This window comes from Oncorhynchus masou, chromosome 28 (assembly GCF_036934945.1).
Source record: "Oncorhynchus masou masou isolate Uvic2021 chromosome 28, UVic_Omas_1.1, whole genome shotgun sequence".
In the NCBI taxonomy this organism is placed as follows: Eukaryota; Metazoa; Chordata; class Actinopteri; order Salmoniformes; family Salmonidae; genus Oncorhynchus; species Oncorhynchus masou.
In genome coordinates, this window is record NC_088239.1 from 25007156 (window position 1) to 25026702 (window position 19547).

At 43.2% G+C, this 19547-nt stretch overlaps 2 protein-coding genes across 2 annotated transcripts; both read left to right on the plus strand.

The window, feature by feature from the left end:
* The first annotated feature begins 6889 nt into the window (after positions 1-6889).
* On the plus strand, positions 6890-10103 carry LOC135517411 (protein FAM110B-like). Its single transcript, XM_064941666.1, has one exon. The coding sequence runs from the start codon at positions 7329-7331 to the stop codon at positions 8403-8405; it is 1077 nt and encodes a 358-aa protein (XP_064797738.1). The 5' UTR covers positions 6890-7328; the 3' UTR covers positions 8406-10103.
* Positions 10104-15218: 5115 nt separating this feature from the next.
* Positions 15219-19491, plus strand: sdcbp (syndecan binding protein (syntenin)). The gene is made up of 9 exons (XM_064941670.1): positions 15219-15428; positions 16306-16364; positions 16458-16554; positions 16771-16880; positions 17157-17318; positions 17504-17679; positions 17868-18039; positions 18218-18309; positions 18531-19491. Exons 1-9 carry the CDS (start codon positions 15347-15349, stop codon positions 18583-18585), a joined length of 1005 nt encoding a protein of 334 aa, XP_064797742.1. The 5' UTR covers positions 15219-15346; the 3' UTR covers positions 18586-19491.
* The last annotated feature ends 56 nt before the right edge of the window (positions 19492-19547 follow it).

A 19547-nucleotide genomic window follows, 5' to 3' on the forward strand; every position in this document is an offset into this window, starting at 1 on the left:
ACACTGAACATGTTTCTTGTACCGCACACTGAAACGACTACTGATGTCCGCAAGCTGCAGTTGAAAGCAGTGTGAGGTCTAAACACAGAGCTTCATGTGCTATAATTCACACTTGGGCAATAGCTTTGACAAGTAAATCTGTCACATTAATCAATAACAGCAACAATCCCTGAAGGGTGCTGACTTGTGAGAATAGATCCACTTGCTGCTTGTTTGTCGCTGCCAGCTAGGGGATAGAGAGAGGCATGTAAAAAAAAAAAAACATTTGCATAGATCTATTGCCTCAAGCACTGCTAAACAACACAGTGAGTTAGTTGCCAGGCAACATGAAGACATTTTGTCATGGATTATTCCATGGTGTCTGTCTGGTCTGCTCAGTGGGCTATGGTGGGTCGGGTGCTATTGTGGTAGTACGGTTCAGTCTCTGTCTCTCCCTTCGCTCCCGCTCCTTGTTTACTGAAAAGTCATGTTTAATTCATCTCTTGACAGACTTGGTCTTCACGATGGTAATGGCCTTGTTTGTGTTGGGCCAAGCTGGTGCGTGAGTTGCAACAGAGGTCACAACTGCTTTGGTAAAGGGTGTTTTGACACATTCAGTCAGCCACAAATGCAACGTAGCGATAGCGATTTCAGATCAGATCACAAACCAGACAAAAGAGCTCTCTTCGGTAGACTGTTTCATCGGCTAATAAAGCAGAACTTGACACTCCACTTAATGTCTCTTTAATATTAATTTTGTTCCACCCGCCTTTTGTCAGATTGAAATGTTAGGCTAACGATTTTTAAAAACTATATTTTAATCAGAAATTGACTATTGAAAATGCATGGCTGGGGTGCAGTGGTGTAAAAATACTTCAAAGTACTACTTATGTAGTGTTTTTGGGCATCTGTACATTACTTAACCATTTATATTTTTGACAATTTTTACTTTTTCTCCACTATATCCCTAAAGAAAATAAGGTATTTTTTACTCCAAACATTCTCCCTGACACCTAAAAGTACTCGTTACATTTTGAACGCTTAACAGGACAGGAAAATGGTCCAATTCATGCATTTATCAAGAGATCATCCCTGGTCATCCCTACAGCCTCTTATCTGGCGGACTCACTCAACACAAATGCTTTGTTTCTAAATTATGTCTGAGTGCCCTCTGGCTATCTGTAAAAAAATATATATATATATATATATATATATTGCCGTCTAGTTTGCTTAATATCAGGATTTTTTAAATTATTTGTACCTTTACTTTCAATACTTAAGTATATTATACTATAAGTATATTTTAGAAATTGCATTCACTTTTAATTCTTATGTATTTTTAAAACCAAATATCTTTAGACTTTGATTCAAATAGTATTTTACTGGGTGACTTTTACTTGAGTCATTATCTACTAAGGTATCTTTACTTTTACTAAAGTATGACAATTGGGTACTTTTTCCCATTGCTGGGGGGGGGGTGGGGTCACTCCAATCTGACCAGCCATAACTCCAGGGGCAGGATTTCAATCTTGAATCAGCAGAAAATAATTGCCACTTAAACAACAACTGGACTGGAGGTCAAGTGAACAATGGGAAACCATTCATTTAACTATTTCAATAGCATGCTGTGCACAGAAGTACAACCATTAAATTGAATTGTCTTGCTTGGCTTCTCATATTACATCCCTGCATGTACATTACATGTGGATCAAAGTGGAAGTCCTCTGAGGCTTGCGTACATTTAAGGCCCAATTCTGACGTAACCATTTTCCCTGACGATCGATTGGCTCACTTTATAATCTTTGCATTCACGGCATGTAATCTTGACTATTTGACATTTGTGTGCATATTCATAGCAAAATGAAATGTGCCATATCAGATCGGTTGGGTAGTACTTTGCAGTGATCTATTTAACCGTAGAAAAATAGTTTTTATTTTTCAGAAAATCAAAAAGGTATTTTACCACTTATTCTGCAAAGAAAATATGAGGTTTATAGCAAATTGATCGGTTAAATGCCTGGAGATCTTTTGACATGTTTTTCTCGAACAAGCACAATATCTCATGGCAATAGCAGTATTCAGTGCAATATCCATCCTTGTATGTTGCCCCACCCAATGGTAACACAGGAGTAATACATTCATGAGGCTGTCATTACATTGGGATAGGTACCCATCCTCTCTTACCATGCACTACATAGGGGCAACTGTGAATTTTACAGTAATTTATCGGCAGCTGGTTCGAATCACAGGGCTGACAAGACAAATCTGTCAGAAGTGAGCCGGATGGTTACCGGTGTTACTGTCTGGCTTAGATCCTGGGTCTCCCCTTGCACCACAAGCCTATATGTTAGCCTGCTGCTCAGGCAAAGTAACTGAATTGTGGCTTTGTGCAGGGCACTTAATCCATCTGCAGCACTACATTCTGTGTAGAACCTGGTATGTTGTCGCCACCCATTGGTAACATATGAGAAATACATTTATAAGGGCTGTCATTAAATTGGAATAGGTATCCAACCAAAGATGGTGGATAAATGAAGATGTCTTACTCAGGCAGTTTACCATTGGAAATAATGATAAAGATTCCTTTCTGTGTAAGTGGGCGTTCCCTCTCTCATGTGAGCACTGGTCTATTTATTTTGACCTCTCCGCTCTCTCCACCTGCCCCGCCACTACAAGAAAAAAATTGCCAGTAAGTTCTTTCGCTTCTGGGGCACCCGATCCGTTGGGTGGGGGCAATAAGTAGACCAGACTGGCCTTGCACGGCCATCTCGGTATCCAACTATCCATCCTCTCTAACCATGACAACAGGACAAACTCAGGAGATAATATTCAGTCAGTTTTGAACATGCTTCAGTACAATAGTATGTCTGTGTTGGAAGGGGAAGGCCTTTGTGTTATTATATTTGTGTTAATACATATTTTTTATCAACAATACATAGAGGTTTGGGGTTTTGGGTATTTAAAACAGCTCTCTATGGTCAGACGTGACAGTACCCCCCCCCCAAAGATGCGGACTCCGACCGCAAAACCTGACTCAATAGGGGAGGGTCCGGTTGGGCATCTACCCCCGGGGGGTGGCTCCGGTGCGGGGCGAAGTACCCACTCCGCTCGCAGATATGACGTCTTCCTCCATGGCGGCTCTGGTGCGGGGATTGTCGCAGGAGGAACCGGACCGTGTATCGTCGCCGGAGGAACCGGACTGTAAATCGTCGCAGGAGGCTCCGGACTGAGAACCCCTGCTGAAGGCTCCGGACCGCAGACCGTCTCAGGAGGTTCTGGACCACAGTCCGTCTCAGGAGGTTCCGGACCGTGGACCACAGTCCGAAGCTCTGGACAGGAAGTTCTGGACGGGAACTGTGCCGGAAGCTCTGGACCTGTCGCCAGAATCTCTGGACTGGGAACTGTCCCCGGAAGCTCTGGACTGGGAACTGTCGCCGGAAGCTCTGGACTGTGGAGGCACACTGAAGGCCTGATGCGTGGGACCGGTACAGGTGGCACCGGGCTGATGACACGCACCTCAGGGTGAGTGCGGGGAGGAGGCACAGGACGTACTGGACTGTGGAGGCGCACTGGACGCCTGATGCGTGGGACCGGTACAGGTGGCACCGGGCTGGTGACACGCACCTCAGGGCGAGGAGCAGGAACAGGACACACCTGACTGGGAAAGCACACTTGAGGGAGAGTGCGAGGAGTTGGCATAGGACGCACTGGGTTGTGAAGATGCACTGGAGACTTGGTGTGTATAGCCGGCATCAATTGTTCCGGAACTTTAACACACATCTCTCATGACGAGTACCTGACTCAGGTGGCACCAAACTGACAACACGTTCCTTTATTCCAAATCCATGCATCCTCCACTAACTCAACAACTCTCCCATTTCTCTTTCCTCCAAATTCCCCTTCTCCCAGACTAGCTCTGGTTCACTCCTCGGCTCTGCCGACTGCTCCATGTGCCCCCCCAAAAATGTCTTTGGGTTTCTGTGGCCTACCTCCCCGACTCCGTCGCTGTCCCTCCTTCGCTGCTTCCGCCTGCCTCCATGGCAGGCTCTTCTCTCCTGCCATTATGTCGTCCCAAGTCCAGGATGTTCTCTCCCTAATCTCCTCCACAGACAAGGATGCCATTACCTCCCGGACACGCTGCTTGGTCCGTTGTTGGTGGGATCTTCTGTCACGATCGTTATAAGGAATGGACCAAGGTGCAGCGTGGTAGGCGTACATTATCCTTTAATAAATGAACACCGAACAAAAACAACAAACTACCAAACGAAACGTGACGCTACTGGTGTGCACACAGGCAACTAACTGTAGACAAGATCCCGCAAACACAATGGGGAAAATGGCTACCTAAAGATGATAAACAACGATAAACAGCTGTCTCTGATTGGGAACCATACCAGGCCAACATAAACCATTAATCACCTAGATGACCCACCCTAGTCACTATCACGCCCCGACCAACATAGAGAATAAACAGCTCTCTATGGTCAGGTGTGACAGTAACCCCCCCTCAAAACCTGACTCAATTGGGAAGGGTCTGGGTGGGCATCTACCGTCGGGGGGCGGCTCCGGTGGTCAGGGCGTGGCATGTTCCAAAAACATGTTTTCATATGATTTCGTCTGGAGTGCTTCAATGTCTCAGCAGTGACATCAGATACTTATTTGTTACCAAGAACATATATCCACACACTCTTGAAAATAAAAGTATGGTTACAGTACAATGTTGTTCCCTGGTGTACAAAAAGGTCAAAGGTACACATAAGGTACCTTCAGAGGTACAAATAGGAATTCACACAGTACTGGTCGGTGCCTTTTAGAGTACATGTGCAGCTAATCTATACTTAACAAAAATAGAAATGCAACATGGGACAATTTCTAAGATTTTACCGAGTTACAGTTCATATAAGGAAATCAGTCAATTGAAAAAAAAATGAATTTGTCCCTAATCTATGGATTTCACATGACTGGGCATGGGAGCACCCATGGATGGGAGCAACCAATAGGCCCACCCACTTGGCAGCCAGGCCCACCCACTGGGGAGCCAGGACCAGCCAATCAGAATGAGTTTTTTCCCACAAAATGGCTTTATTACAGACAGAAATATGAGATTTTTTTTCAGCTCATGAAACACGGGACCAACACTTTACATGTTGGGTTTATATTTTTCTACACAACATATTCAGTATAAGGTACAATTATTACAGCACTGAAAAGTAGGTGGGAACAATGTGCTGGCTCGGACTCATTAGCATATTTGGGGGCGTAGTGTACAATATGTTGTTTTTGTGGCAACCATCATTGGAAATGTTGTATGTGTTTAAGTGGTTAATCATCATGTTAATAAAAGTTGTTAAACACCCCTTCTGACGCGGTTAATTCTGAAATCTTTATAAGAACCTATGACACTCAGGAGCTGTATTGTTAAGAGAGTAGTGTGCAGTTTAATGTCTACTGGTTTACAGAAAGCTGACGTGAAGTTAATGATTAGTTGTTTGTCTGATGTGCAGTAGGGAAGGGGGTAGTACAATGACATGGTGACTAGGTACTGTATTAATTAAATATTATACAGTTATTTGGTATCACATGCAGTCATGTCAGGCTGGAGAACTGACAGCCCACAAGCACAGAATTATAAACAGAACACAATAGACCATATTAACTGGAAAGCCATTCCCACTCTTGGGAGACCAAAAAGAGCTAGTTAAAAACCATGCCTGCAATATTCTGATAGGCTGCCAATTAGCAAGTAAGGTTGCTTGTTGTCAACAGAAGAGTCAGAGAAGGCACAATAGTTTACTGGTATGTTACTGTGAATTTTACAATAATTTACTGACATATGGTTTCCAGATAGGAAAAGTCCAATTCCAGTAGTGAAACAGTCAATACCTTTTTTACAGTGGCGCTCATCAATGCCACATGCTCTAACAGAATTTGTAAAATAGACCATGTCAAAAGAGACACTCAACTTCCAACAACATAACTATCAGACAGTTAAAATGCTACAACACTGCCACTGACGGTAGACACAAATATATTTGACCACGTCCCCAAATATGCTAATGACCCCAACAGTACATTGCACCCACCTATCAAAGCGGGGGACTGTTAAAATTTAAATAATGTAATTTATGCATTTTAAAGTAAAATATTCTGAATGACATTTGACACCTGGATTTTCACATGTACTCAAATGTTGTCACATGTTCACATGTAGAAATTTTGCATCCCCATGTTGCCACATTTATTTCACATGAGATCCTATTACATCATATTTCACATTATCACATTAGTTGATATAAAAAAGTAATCTTTATTTAACTATGTAAGTCAGTTATGAACAAATTCTTATTTACAATGACAGGAAACAGTGGGATAACTGCCTTGTTCAGGGGCAGAACAAGATATTTTTACCTTGTCAGGTCTGGGATTCGATCCAGCAACCTTTCAATCACTGGCACACCACTCTAACCACTAGGCTACCTGCTACCCCCATAAAATCATATTAAATTCACATGTTTTTTTCCATGAGGGTTTTCCCTGAATTCATATTGTGGTATGGATTGGAATAATTTCAGTATATGTGGACAGTATCATCACCATAGTGGAATTAATGTTTCAATGTGAAACATTTTATTCCACTCTGGAAAATCCTATTCACCTCTCTGAAGAATCAGTAGTGCTCCACCGTGTAATACCTTCCCACATGTTATTACAGAAACTCCTTCACCCAGCCCTCCCCTTGGTGCTTGATCAACCAATCGGATCATAGTTTTTGCTTTAACAGCCAACCACAAGCCTACCTTGCCTTCTCTTCCTGTTGTTGCTAGAACAGTGATGTCAACTCTCCTGTGACATGATTGGCTGTGGAGGCTGTGCTGGGTTTCAGGTCGCTGCCTAGGCTGAGCAGCACAAAGGACTGGGGGAGAAAGCTGCATCCATCTCTGCATTGGAAGAATCCACTGGATTGGGAGAAGAAGACCAACGCCACAGGCTCCATTACCCACGTCTGCTCAGAGACCCAGACCGAGACTGCGCACAGCCAGAAAAAAAACTAGAGAGAGATATTTCAGGATGTAGAGAGAGAGAGGGATAGATACAGGGAGAGTCATAGATTTAGCACAATAGAGATAGATAAATATAGATTTGTATATAGACGGGAGGCAAAACAGGGCCGGTGCTACCTGCTGGGAGGTGCAATGAGGCTGTGTTATCGATACTGGCCAGACGCAGTTTGCAGCAACAGCAGCAGGGCATTCCTCCGGCTGGATGTCTGTTATTCTGAGGCAGTGCTGTGAGTGGTGCGTAGTACCACCAAATCCAGCACGACTGTGGCGGGGGAGAAAATCTCTGACATGCCCACGGAGATGCTTCAGTCAGAAGGCGTGGGCAAGGATGTCACCCTACCTGCTGCCACAGCCGGCCCGGCTCAACCCGGCACGGTGCCATTGCGGATCCTCAACAAGGGGCCTGAATACTTCCGCAGGCAGGCCGCAGAGCAGCACCAACCCCATCGTATGAGTGCCGTGGAGAGGCTGGAGGCGGACAAGGCCAAGTACGTGAAGAGCCAAGAGGTGATCAACGCCAAGCAGGAGCCTGTGACGGCTGCTCTACTCCTGCCCAGCCCTCCTGGACCCCCTGGTGGCCCTGCATATGGTCCCAAGAGAGCTGGCAGCAGCCCTGCCCTCAAAGCCTCCAACAAAAACAACGGTAAATCTGATGTGGGCCAAGCCAAGCGTGCCAACCTCAATTTAGAGATCCTGCGGAACCTTCTCAACAGTTCAGAGAGTTGCATGGTGGGCCAGGGGAATGGGGCGAGGAGCTGGGCCCCACAGCGCTCCCGGTCCAGCGAGCTTCACCGCCGCTCCTTTGCTGAGTCGCTGCGGGTGTTCCCCACGCAGGGTGCCAACCTCAATCTGAGCGCCAGCCTCCTGCAGGAGCGGCCTGTCGAGGGCCTGCTGCACCTCTCACTCAGCTCCTCAGACTTGCGCTTGCCCCTCCGTGTGAAACCCGGCATTAGCGGTGGCTCCGGCCCGCCCCCGCCACCCAAACCCCATGCCTCTGTTCCCCGGAGACCATCCCTGAACCGGTCCAAATCTGACCTGAGTGAGCGCTATGCCCGGGCAGGCGCTGACGTGGAGCGCTTCTTTAACTACTGTGGGCTGGACCCCGGGGAACTGGAGGGCCTCGGTGTGGTGGAGAGCTTTGCCCGGGCCAACTCCGACCTCCTCTCCCTCAACTTCCGCAGCGCCAGCATGATCAGCTCCGACTGCGAGCGATCGCTACATAGCAACGACAACCTGACAGACGACGCGGACTCGGCTGAGCGCGTCCCCTACGGAATATCTGCCGTCGAGCGCAATGCACGCGTTATCAAATGGCTGTATAGCATCAAACATGCACGAGAGTCTCAGAAAGTCTCCCATGTTTGAGAGGACTCAAGCTTTATTAGGTCATGATTAGCGGAACTAGCTACAAAAGGCATTCATAACCCCATCCATAAGCACTAAATAAATATAAATACTATATAGGTATTTGATAAACGCTTTGTGATGTATTGAACATAGCATCTTACAGTGCATTTATGTGAAAGTATAATATCATTATTGATATTTTTGAACCATTTGTAAATCAATAGTAAACTATAAATCATCATGTATTATGCATTTGCTTATTTATTAACAGTAAGTTAATACAATTGAATTATTTTTTATTCATTATCATGCCAGATGTCATAGCACTAATGTAACTCATGAAGACATCCAGAAACACTATGAAATATCTACATGATAAAGAAAAGTAAAATGTGTAAACATAAAACACTTGTTGGAGTACATATGCATATGTAAAGTAAAACATGCATATGTAAAGTAAAACATGCATATGTAAAGTAAAACATGCATATGTAAAGTAAAACATGCATATGTAAAGTAAAACATGCATATGTAAATTAAAACATGTATATGTGTAGTAAAACATGTATATGTGTAAAGTATGTATTGAATCATCGACGACAGGCCTTATACTGTATAAAGGTAAACACGGCTATATGGATTACTGTTTATAAGAATTTCAAAAGCAGGCATTCAAATAAAAATGTTTCCAATTACAAAACCTTCCCACAATTCAAATTTGGACCTAAGGACTGCTAACCAAAGTTCCAACGAAAGGACAAGACATACCTACACGCTGGTGGCAGTTCGAACGCCTCTGACCACAGAACAATGGCCTTCCTTTTCATTTCCCTACGGTTCTACATGTTGAATCGACACCGTCCGTTGACACCCAGCAGGTGATCTACTGCGCACGGCCAACATTCGTGTTGGTCTGTCTAGTCCATTAAGGATAAGATGCACTATAGGGTGATGCTATGTCAAACTGTGACGTTTTCATATGGTAACCCTATAATGCTGCTGTTTCATCATGTTTACCTAGTGCTTACAGTAAGGTTGTAAATGCTCCCTGTAGACACAGTGGATGTAATTCATTATCCATTATGCATTATTTGATCTACAATAGGTATCTGTGGTCCTGAAAACATTGTCCTGTCAGCCTGCATGCTTCCCCAAACCTGCAGTTCTCAGACAGAACCTTGATTTTAAGATGGCTGCTGTCGTACCTTACTATCTTTAAAGAAAACAGGGGGAAATACGAGTTAAGCAGCATTGGCACAGTCAGCATTGTCTGGGTTCATGGACTGTTACTCAAAGTCATTCCCGAGGCTGAGCGCATTATGTCCTGCTATTTGCTCTTCAGTGTTGATGCTTTGCTCCTGTGTGCTTTGATCAATACCCACGTGTGTGTCTGTGTCCAAGCGCTGTGTGAATATAAACTCTTTAGCTGGCAAAGCATGTTATCAACTTCTATTTGTTTTTGTACTGGTTCTGTAGTTCCCTCCATGTGGTCACTGTTGTGTTCATTTGGCGAATTAGGACCGGATGGTTGCGTTTGGGGACTATTGGCTTGCTCTATGTGTCAACGCATCACCAATGCAATGTACCAGTGGCCCAAGATCTTTTTGTATTGTATAATGTATACTGTATAAGGACATGCATAGCACTTCAACTGGTACCATATCTATGAAAGACTCAATTCTGCTTGTTACTGTATTAAATAGCTTATTAACTGCTTAGGCCTTGTCTTTTATCAAATCAAATCAAATTTATTTGTCACATACACATGGTTAGTAGATGTTAATGCGAGTGTAGCGAAATGCTTGTGCTTCTAGTTCCGACAATGCAGTAATAACCAACGAGTAATCTAACCTAACTCCAAAACTACTACCTTATACACACAAGTATAAAGGGATAAAGAATATGTACATAGAATATATGAATGAGTGATGGTACATAACGGCATAGGCATGATGCAGTAGATGGTATCGAGTGCAGTATATACATATGAGATGAGTAATGTAGGGTATGTAAACAAAGTGGCATAGTTTAAAGTGGCTAGTGATACATGTATTACATAAAGATGCAGTAGATTATATAGAGTACAGTATATACATATACATATGAGATGAGTAATGTAGGGTATGTAAACATTATATTAAGTAGCATTATTTAAAGTTGCTAGTGATATATTTTACATCAATTTCCATCAATTCCCATTATTAAAGTGGCTGGAGTTGAGTCAGTGTGTTGTCAGCAGCCACTCAATGTTAGTGGTGGCTGTTTAACAGTCTGATGGCCTTGAGATAGAAGCTGTTTTTCAGTCTCTCGGTCCCTGCTTTGATGCACCTGTACTGACCTCGCCTTCTGGATGATAGCGGGGTGAACAGGCAGTGGCTCGGGTGGTTGTTGTCCTTGATGATCTTAATGGCCTTCCTGTGACATCGGGTGGTGTAGGTGTCCTGGAGGGCAGGTAGTTTGCCCCTGGTGATGCGTTGTGCAGACCTCACTACCCTCTGGAGAGCCTTACGATTGTGGGCGGAGCAGTTGCCGTACCAGGCGGTGATACAGCCTGACAGGATGCTCTCGATTGTGCATCTGTAGAAGTTTGTGAGTGCCTTTGGTGACAAGCCAAATTTCTTCAGCATCCTGAGGTTGAAGAGGTACTGCTGCGCCTTCTTCACAATCCGGTCTGTGTGGGTGGACCAATTCAGTTTGTCTGTGATGTGTACGCCGAGGAACTTAAAACTTACTACCCTCTCCACTACTGTCCCATCGATGTGGATAGGGGGGTGCTCCCTCTGCTGTTTCCTGAATTCCACAATCATCTCTTTAGTTTTGTTGACGTTGAGTGTGAGGTTATTTTCCTGACACCACACTCCGTAGGCCGTCCCGTTGTTGGTAATCAAGCCTTTTTTTTTTTTTTACCTTTATTTAACCAGGCAAGTCCAAATTCTTATTTTCAATGACGGCCTGGGAACAGGCTGCCTGTTCAGGGGCAGAACGACAGATTTTGTACCTTGTCAGCTCGTTGGTTACTAGTCAACGCCTAACCACTGTAGTGTCACTGTAGTGTCATCCGCAAACTTGATGATTGAGTTGGGGGCGTGCATGGCCACGCAGTCGTGGGTGAACAGGGAGTACAGGAGAGGGCTCAGAACGCACCCTTGTGGGGCCCCAGTGTTGAGGATCAGCGGGGTGGAGAGGTTGTTACCTACCCTCACCACCTGGGGGCGGCCCGTCAGGAAGTCCAGTACCCAGTTGCACAGGGTGGGGTCGAGATCCAGGATCTCGATCTTGATGACGAGTTTGGAGGGTACTATGGTGTTAAATGCTGAGCTGTAGTCGATGAACAGTATTCTCACATAGGTATTCCTATTGTCCAGATGGGTTAGGACAGTGTGCAGTGTGGTTGAGATTGCATCGTCTGTGGACCTATTTGGGCGGTAAACAAATTGGAGTGGGTCTAGGGTGTCAGGTAGGGTGGAGGTGATATGGTACTTGACAAGTCTCTCAAAGCACTTCATAATGATGGAAGTGAGTGCTACGGGGCGGTAGTCGTTTAGCTCAGTTACCTTAGCTTTCTTGGGAACAGGGACAATGGTGGCCCTCTTGAAGCATGTGCGAACAGCAGACTGGGATAAGGATTGATTGAATATGTCCGTAAACACACCAGCCAGCTGGTCTGCGCATGCTCTGAGGACACGGCTGGGGATGCCGTCTGGGCCTGCAGCCTTGCGAGGGTTAACACGTTTCAATGTTTTACTCACGTCGGCTGCAGTGAAAGAGAGTCTGCATGTTTTGGTTGCGGGCCATGTCAGTGGGACTGTATTGTCCTCAAAGCGGGCAAAAAAGTGATTTAGTCTGCATGGGAGCAAGACATATTTCATCACATTTGAATTGCAAAGTTTTTTTTTACACAAATGGCAAAACCACAAGCACGTGTTGCGAATCCCTTCTCATAAAATCAACAGCCAATAAACATGGAGTTCGCCTTTCTAGTCAGTGACCATTCCAACATATTTGCACTTACCAGTAATAAAATAAATCATGCTCTTGCATGTGTTAAAGGCCAGGTAAGATTTCCTGCTGTTTAATTGTCATTTCATAAGGTTCTACAAATAACCACGTTGCCTTTGCATGCCTTTATTTATCATTTGAGTAGAAATGTGTGTGTGTGTGTGTGTGTGTGTCTTCCTCTCTCCATTCTACTCCCTTTTGATAAGGTCAGGGATGTAATCACTGTAGCTGTCCTGTCTGGCAATCTGACAATGAAAGAAAGAGTTTGTGTACTTACCGCATCAGTGCTTTGAGGTGGTTTATGCATCCAAACACGAGTATACTACCTGAGATCTATTCAATCTCAAATAAATGTGTGTCTCTGGTTGTGTATATGACCTAATGTTAGTGAATAGTGTCTCTGGTTGTGTATATGACCTAATGTTAGTGAATAGTGTCTCTGGTTGTGTATATGACCTAATGTTAGTGAATAGTGTCTCTGGTTGTGTATATGACCTAATGTTAGTGAATAGTGTCTCTGGTTGTGTATATGACCTAATGTTAGTGAATAGTGTCTCTGGTTGTGTATATGACCCAATGTTAGTGAATAGTGTCTCTGGTTGTGTATATGACCTAATATTAATGAAAAGTGTTTGTGGCCATGGAGGCACCTGTATAGTGTTTCTATTCTATTCCTATAGCTCAGGCTATGTGCAGTATACCAAACAGAATACATACAGAAGGTCACTTGGAGTTTCTGTACCTGTATTTTCCATCCCCAGTCTATTTTACTTGACAAGTCTGCGGATCAATTCCCTCCTCTCATCCTGCAATTTGCTAATCTTCGTCTCATAGTCCTGCTCTCTCTTTCTCTGCTCTGTCTTTGAGCATCTCTCGCCTTCTCAACACACTGTCTCACGTCTCCCAGGTTTTGTCTTACATTCTCCGGTATATCTTTTTTCTCTCCAGCTCCATCAATGTGCCTATGTATGCTTCCTTGTCTTTCTTTTTCTATTTCTTCCTTCTCTCCTTCAATCATCTCGCTCACTCTCCTTTTCTCCCTGCACCTCCTATCTCACCCGCTCTATTTCATTCTTGTCCCTCTTCTCCATATACTCCCTCTTTCTCCCTCACCTTTTTCATCCTCTCTACCTCTTTCTCTCTCTCCTTCATCCTCTATTTCTCTCTCTCCATCATCCTCTCTTTCTCTCTGTCCTTCATCTGCTATACCTCTTTCTCTCTCCTTCATCCTCTATTCTTTCTCTCTCCTTCATCCTCCCTACCTCTTTCTCTCTCCTCCATCCTCTATACCTCTTTCTCTATCACCTTCAACTTCTCTACCTCTTTCTCCTTCATCCTCTCTTCCTCTTTCTCTCGATCATTCATCTGCTATACCTCTTTCTCTCTCTCTCCTTCATCCTCTCTACCACTTTCTCTACCCCCTTCAACTTCTCTACCTCTTTCTCCTTCATCACCTCTACCTCTTTCTCTCCCTCCTTCATCCTCTCTTCCTCTTTCTCCATCTTCTCTTCCTTTCTCTCTCTCCTTCATCCTCTCTACAACTTTCTCTCTCTCCTTCATCCTCTACCTCTTTCTTTCATCATCTACCTCTTTCTCTCTCTCCTTCATCCTCTATGCTTCTTTCTCTCTCTCCTTCATCTTCTCTACCTCTTTCTCTCTCTCCTTCATCCTCTATACCACTTTTTCTACCTCCTTCATCCTCTCTTCCTCTTTCTCTCTCTCAGCAGTCCATAAAGAGCCTTCAAAGTCTCTTCCTTCCCTGTGCATCCGCACTCTCTTTAACGCTCTCTCCATCTCCCTCTCCAGTTCTCTCCTCCAGCCCTCTCTCTCTGAGAATCTATTATATTCAGTCCAGTCTACTGGTTTGTTCAGTCTAGTCCAGTCTAGTGTAGTCTAGTTTAGTCTAGCTAGGTAAAATTAACATGGCAAAGTCAGATTGAATCATTAATTCAACAGAGGGGAAGTTGTATTACAACTAGATTGTAATAGCCCACCAAATAGGCTACTTAATTACAGATGATTGATTATGGAAACTCACAGCACAAGAACGTTGTCCATTATCCTGTTTCTGTTTTTTCAGGTCTGTGAAAAAAAAGGAATTAAAAAAATAAATCTATTAATTTCCACCAGCTGAGTTTAAGGATTCAGACTTATGGGTGTCATTCAGGCTTATAGGTTTGCATTGTGCTCTGCTTCAAGTGTTCAGCAAAAGTGACTCAGAAGTGGAATTTATTTTTGCAACATCTAGATTGTTGGGTATGTTGTCATGACAACATCATTGTGATGCTCCAGAACCAGAATTATGATATTATGGTACTCCAGAGTTCTGGTCCTATCCTGTCTGTGCTGGCCTGCTCCCTATGTAAACTTGCATTTCATTCTCACATGTATACCCCTACACCAAATATTCTTAGAAATAAATCTATAAAATAATGGGTTCTCCTCCATTTCTGTCTCCAATACACAAACCATAGAGATTAGGCTAATAGGCTATTTCTATGACACAAACTGCTTTCTCAGTTGACTAAATACGAATATCTGCTAGGCTACTACATATAATTGTTCAATAAATTAACAGTTAGATGAATGGCAAAGCAGTTAGATGAGGGACAGAAAACGAATAAAATACTAAAAAATGTAATGTTTTATTAAAACCTCTCTGATATATTAATTTAAAGAAAACACGTTTTTATTTTCCACTATGTTCACTTATATAGATATCTAACACAGTAAAACGCCTTAAGGGACTATTCTTCTTGTGCTTTTAAGCTATACAGCAGCCGTTCTAGGTAACTGATCTGGCTGTTACGTTACCTTGTCCTATAATAAATGGGCTGGACAAGGTCGCGCAAGACGCGCATAGCCGCCTAGCTGTCTCCACAACAAACGTACGGATATCAGAAACGGTTACACCTCAATGGAAAAAACAGCACAGTAGACTAGACCATTTGCGACCGTGCATGTATAACGGACAGTCAATATATCGCATATTAAAAACACATATAAGTAGGCTATTCTCTCGGTCTTCCTCGCGCTTGCCAGGTGAGTTTTGGCGTTTTCCTCCTGTCTTTTATATTTTCTCAAACATAACAATGTAGGCAATTTCTCAATTAAGCTACACATCCCCATCTATATTGCACATAGCCACAATGATGCATACAATATAGTCTTTAAACTGATGCTTTAGAAGAAAAACGCAAAATAACCGACATTAGTTATTTTTTGTCCGGCATATTAGGGTGGTAGTCTATTGTTATAATAATATTGCGCGTGGTATTTATCAATGTTGGACACGGTTATATCTCTGCCTCCCGTTTCCCTCTCTTACATTTTGGCTACAGTGTTTAGTTCACGCTTTTTATTCGTATCAAATATGAGTAGCCTATTATATTCGCAGGTCATATCTGAGGAGTTGGCTAATTCGTCCCTCTGGTTTAGGTTCACTGCGTCTAATGCTCCCTTGTATAAAAATAGCTGGAAGCATCTCAATGGGGTTCGCGTCATAATGCGGTTTTTCGATGAATTTTTATACTAGGCCTATGCTTTGATGTCTCATGAATAAATCCCTTACGGGGAATGAGAACATAGCCTAACTCATGTGCTGTTTGATAAACATCAATTAAAATAGACAGGAGCTTGTTTTCATGTGATCGATTTGGTGCTGCCCTGGATTACTGAAATAACAATATTGGGTTTAGGCCTATCCGCATTTAGTCAACATTTGATAGGACTGCCAGCTAGACCAAGACGACCTTTGATGCACATTTTTCAGACATAAATTAGGTAGTTGTTGATGTATTAGACATTACCAGTTAGGCCTACAGATGCTGAAAGCCTGTAATTACACAGAGGAATAAGGGAAACCTATTAGAATAGCTATGAGTCTTTGCTGTCAATCTTTTGCAACTTTTCTCTTTAGAAATCACCATGTCGCTGTATCCATCATTGGAAGACATGAAGGTGGATCAATTTATACAGGTAAGAGTCCTACATTTGTTTCAACTCTTCAGAAACACCGAATGCATTGTTATTGGGCACATGTATAACTAATTGGCCTCATTATTTTACCAGGCTCGAAGTAGTACTTACTCTGCCAGTCCAAGCAAGACACCTGCTCTACTTGCTGTACAGGATGTTCCAAATCCAAATCCTGTGGAGGAAGAAATGGGTAACCAATTCCTCCCATAAGTCTTTCATTATCAATAATGCAGTCTGGATATGTTGTAATGTCTTCACGTGCTGACTCTACTAACCTTTTGATATCACGTCTCACAAATGATGGTAGAATTGTATCCACTTTTAGAGCAAATGGGAAATAATTATTGATCGTAGCTTGCCTTTGTTTCTCATTTTACTGTATCTGTTGGTGTTGGTTGCCTTGCAGGTCTCTACCCCAAACTGTACCCTGAGCTCTCAGAATTCATGGGGCTGAACCTCAGTGAGGATGCGCTTCGCCAGGCGCTGTCCATGGTACCAGCAGAAGACTACTCTGGGGTAATCACACTCTGGGTCTATAATTTGATATAAAATGGTGGCAGTTATTGTCAGGGTTGATTTTGTTGAATTTCAGTCCACGGTCCTGAAATAAAATACAATTGACACCAACCCTGTTTGCTATTACTTTACTATCATGTCTCTGTTTAATCTAAAACTGCAGAAATTAACCATAAAGTAGACGTTAATTGTCATCTACTCCATGGGATGCTGATGAATGTTCTCACCTCTGTGGCCCTTTGAGAGTGATATGTTAGCTCTGTGTGGTTTCTGCAGGCAGTGGCTCCCAGGACTTCCGCTCTGAGCTACAGGAGCGCTCCGATCACAGGGAATGACTGTGGCATCCGCAGGGCTGAGGTACGGCAAGGCATCAGGGAGGTCATCCTCTGCAAGGACAGCGACGGAAAGATCGGACTGCGCCTCAAATCTGTGGACAATGTAAGACACTGGCACTATTCAATGACATGTCAAGTAATATAAAAATGATCCAGTTGGAAGTATGAACAAAATAGTAGGCTACCCTAGGTTTTCCCTTTAGCAAGCCTGACAAGAGCGCCACTTTTGTACTCAAAATGTCTCCCTTGGATACAGTTCTGTTGCTGAGTATCATTGTTGCTTGGCAGGGTGTGTTTGTTCAGCTGGTACAGGCGAACACTGCCGCGGCATTGGGCGGCCTACGCTTTGGAGATCAGGTGCTGCAGATAAACGGGGAGAACTGCGCTGGGTGGAGCACGGACAAGGCCCACAAGGTGCTGAAGAACGCCAGCGCCGAGAGGATAGCCTTTGTGGTACGGGACAGGTGAGCTCCCAGCAGCCATTCATAATTCAACTGAGGATCCAGTTACATCACTGAATTATTGACTTGACTTGGTCCATCATGCTTCTGGATGAGGATACTGTGTGCCAAAACACTCTAGCTGCAACAGATATCATTATAGTACTATGGTGTGTATTATAATGTTTGCAACTGTACATTTCCTCTGACAGACCATTTGAGCGCACCATCACCCTGCACAAAGACATCAACGGCCAATTGGGTTTCATCTTTAAGAAGGGGAAGATCACCTTTATCGTGAAGGACAGTTCTGCTGCCCGCAACGGCCTCCTGACTGATCACCACATTTGTGAAGTCAATGGGCAGAATGTCATTGGACTTAAGGTAAACAAGCTGTCCTGATTGGTTGCACTCAAAAACAAGCAATGTGTTCACAATATTTTTTTTTCTTTGATCATTTTGCTGTATTCATCAGAAAATGTGTATTTTTGTCAATTTGCTGTTCTGTTCTTTGTGCCAACAATTGCTGACTTTTCCCCTCTGCTTTTGTTCCTGGGTTCAGGATCCCCAGATTACAGACATCTTGAACTCCGCTGGTGGAGTGATAACTGTCACGGTGACACCCACCATCATCTTTGAGCACATGACGAAAAAGTGAGTACGATGTATCGAAGGGTTCTGTTGAAACGGATGCAAAAACCATTAACCACTAATCGCCCCAGAAATCTAAAATTAACAAAATATTGATTGGTTTTCAACAGTAATACTGTGAAACCACATAAGGGGTGGAAATGCCTATGGGAATATGCTAATATAAGTCTGGGAGGAACAATCATTGATATACTGTCCCTCTGTTTCTCTCTACGTGTCTCCAGGATGTCTTCCAGCATTGTGAAGAGCCTAATGGATCACTCTATCCCGGAGGTGTGAGGACGGCAGTCATGTGATGGGAAATGAAGAGGAATACCAATAACGTTATATGAATTGATGAGAAATGATGATTCTGCTGAGTTGTGCTCATAACCCCATGTCTCAACGCTGCATCCTGCGTTCGTGAAACAGACCAGTCACATGTGCATCTTTATGCCATTACTTCAATCAAAACCCATAACCATGTTTCTGCGATTAAAAAAGTGTGTAAAATCATCTCTGTACAGTATGTTTGTTTCAAGCTCTAAAATAAGTCCATATGGATTCAGATGTCGATTCCCGCAGCGCGAGAGGAGTTATGGTTTTGAATTATCCCCACAAATTCAGGTTAACAGATTTGATTTTATAGGGTCCTGAGCAATAGACCCCCGTCTTGCCCAATGCCCTAAAGCTCCATTGTAGCCACAGTCTTTGGATTGAATGATACCTTGAGCTCATCAATTAACAAATCTCATACCCTCCTTTTTTGTCAGTGGAAATGACTTTCCTCTTTTTTGACTTTGTAGACTCAAAGTCATGTGACACAATCTATCTTCTTCTGTAGGTTGAATTACCCGTATTTTTTGCCCTTCTTCTATTGTATACCTTTGAAATGTTTCACATGTATGCCTTCTAGTACATGTTGTAAGCTTTAAGGACAAACTATTTACCTGAGAAAGTGAAAATGCTTGGGTGTTTGAAGGTATCCTAACATAATAATATTCAAAACCAGCCCACAATAAAATGTAGATACTATAATTTACTTTAATCTCAACTGTATGTCATTTTTATCAATCCATTCCTGCATATATTGGTGGGTTAAAATGCCCTGCGTGATCATCAACGTCATTTTCACACAAAATACACAATTGTGTTTTACTATTGACAGCTTTCCAGTGTTAATTAAATAAAGCCATACAAACTTTCCTCTTCGTTTCATGTCTTCTGCTATGTTTACAGTGAAACCTAACATTACCACAAAA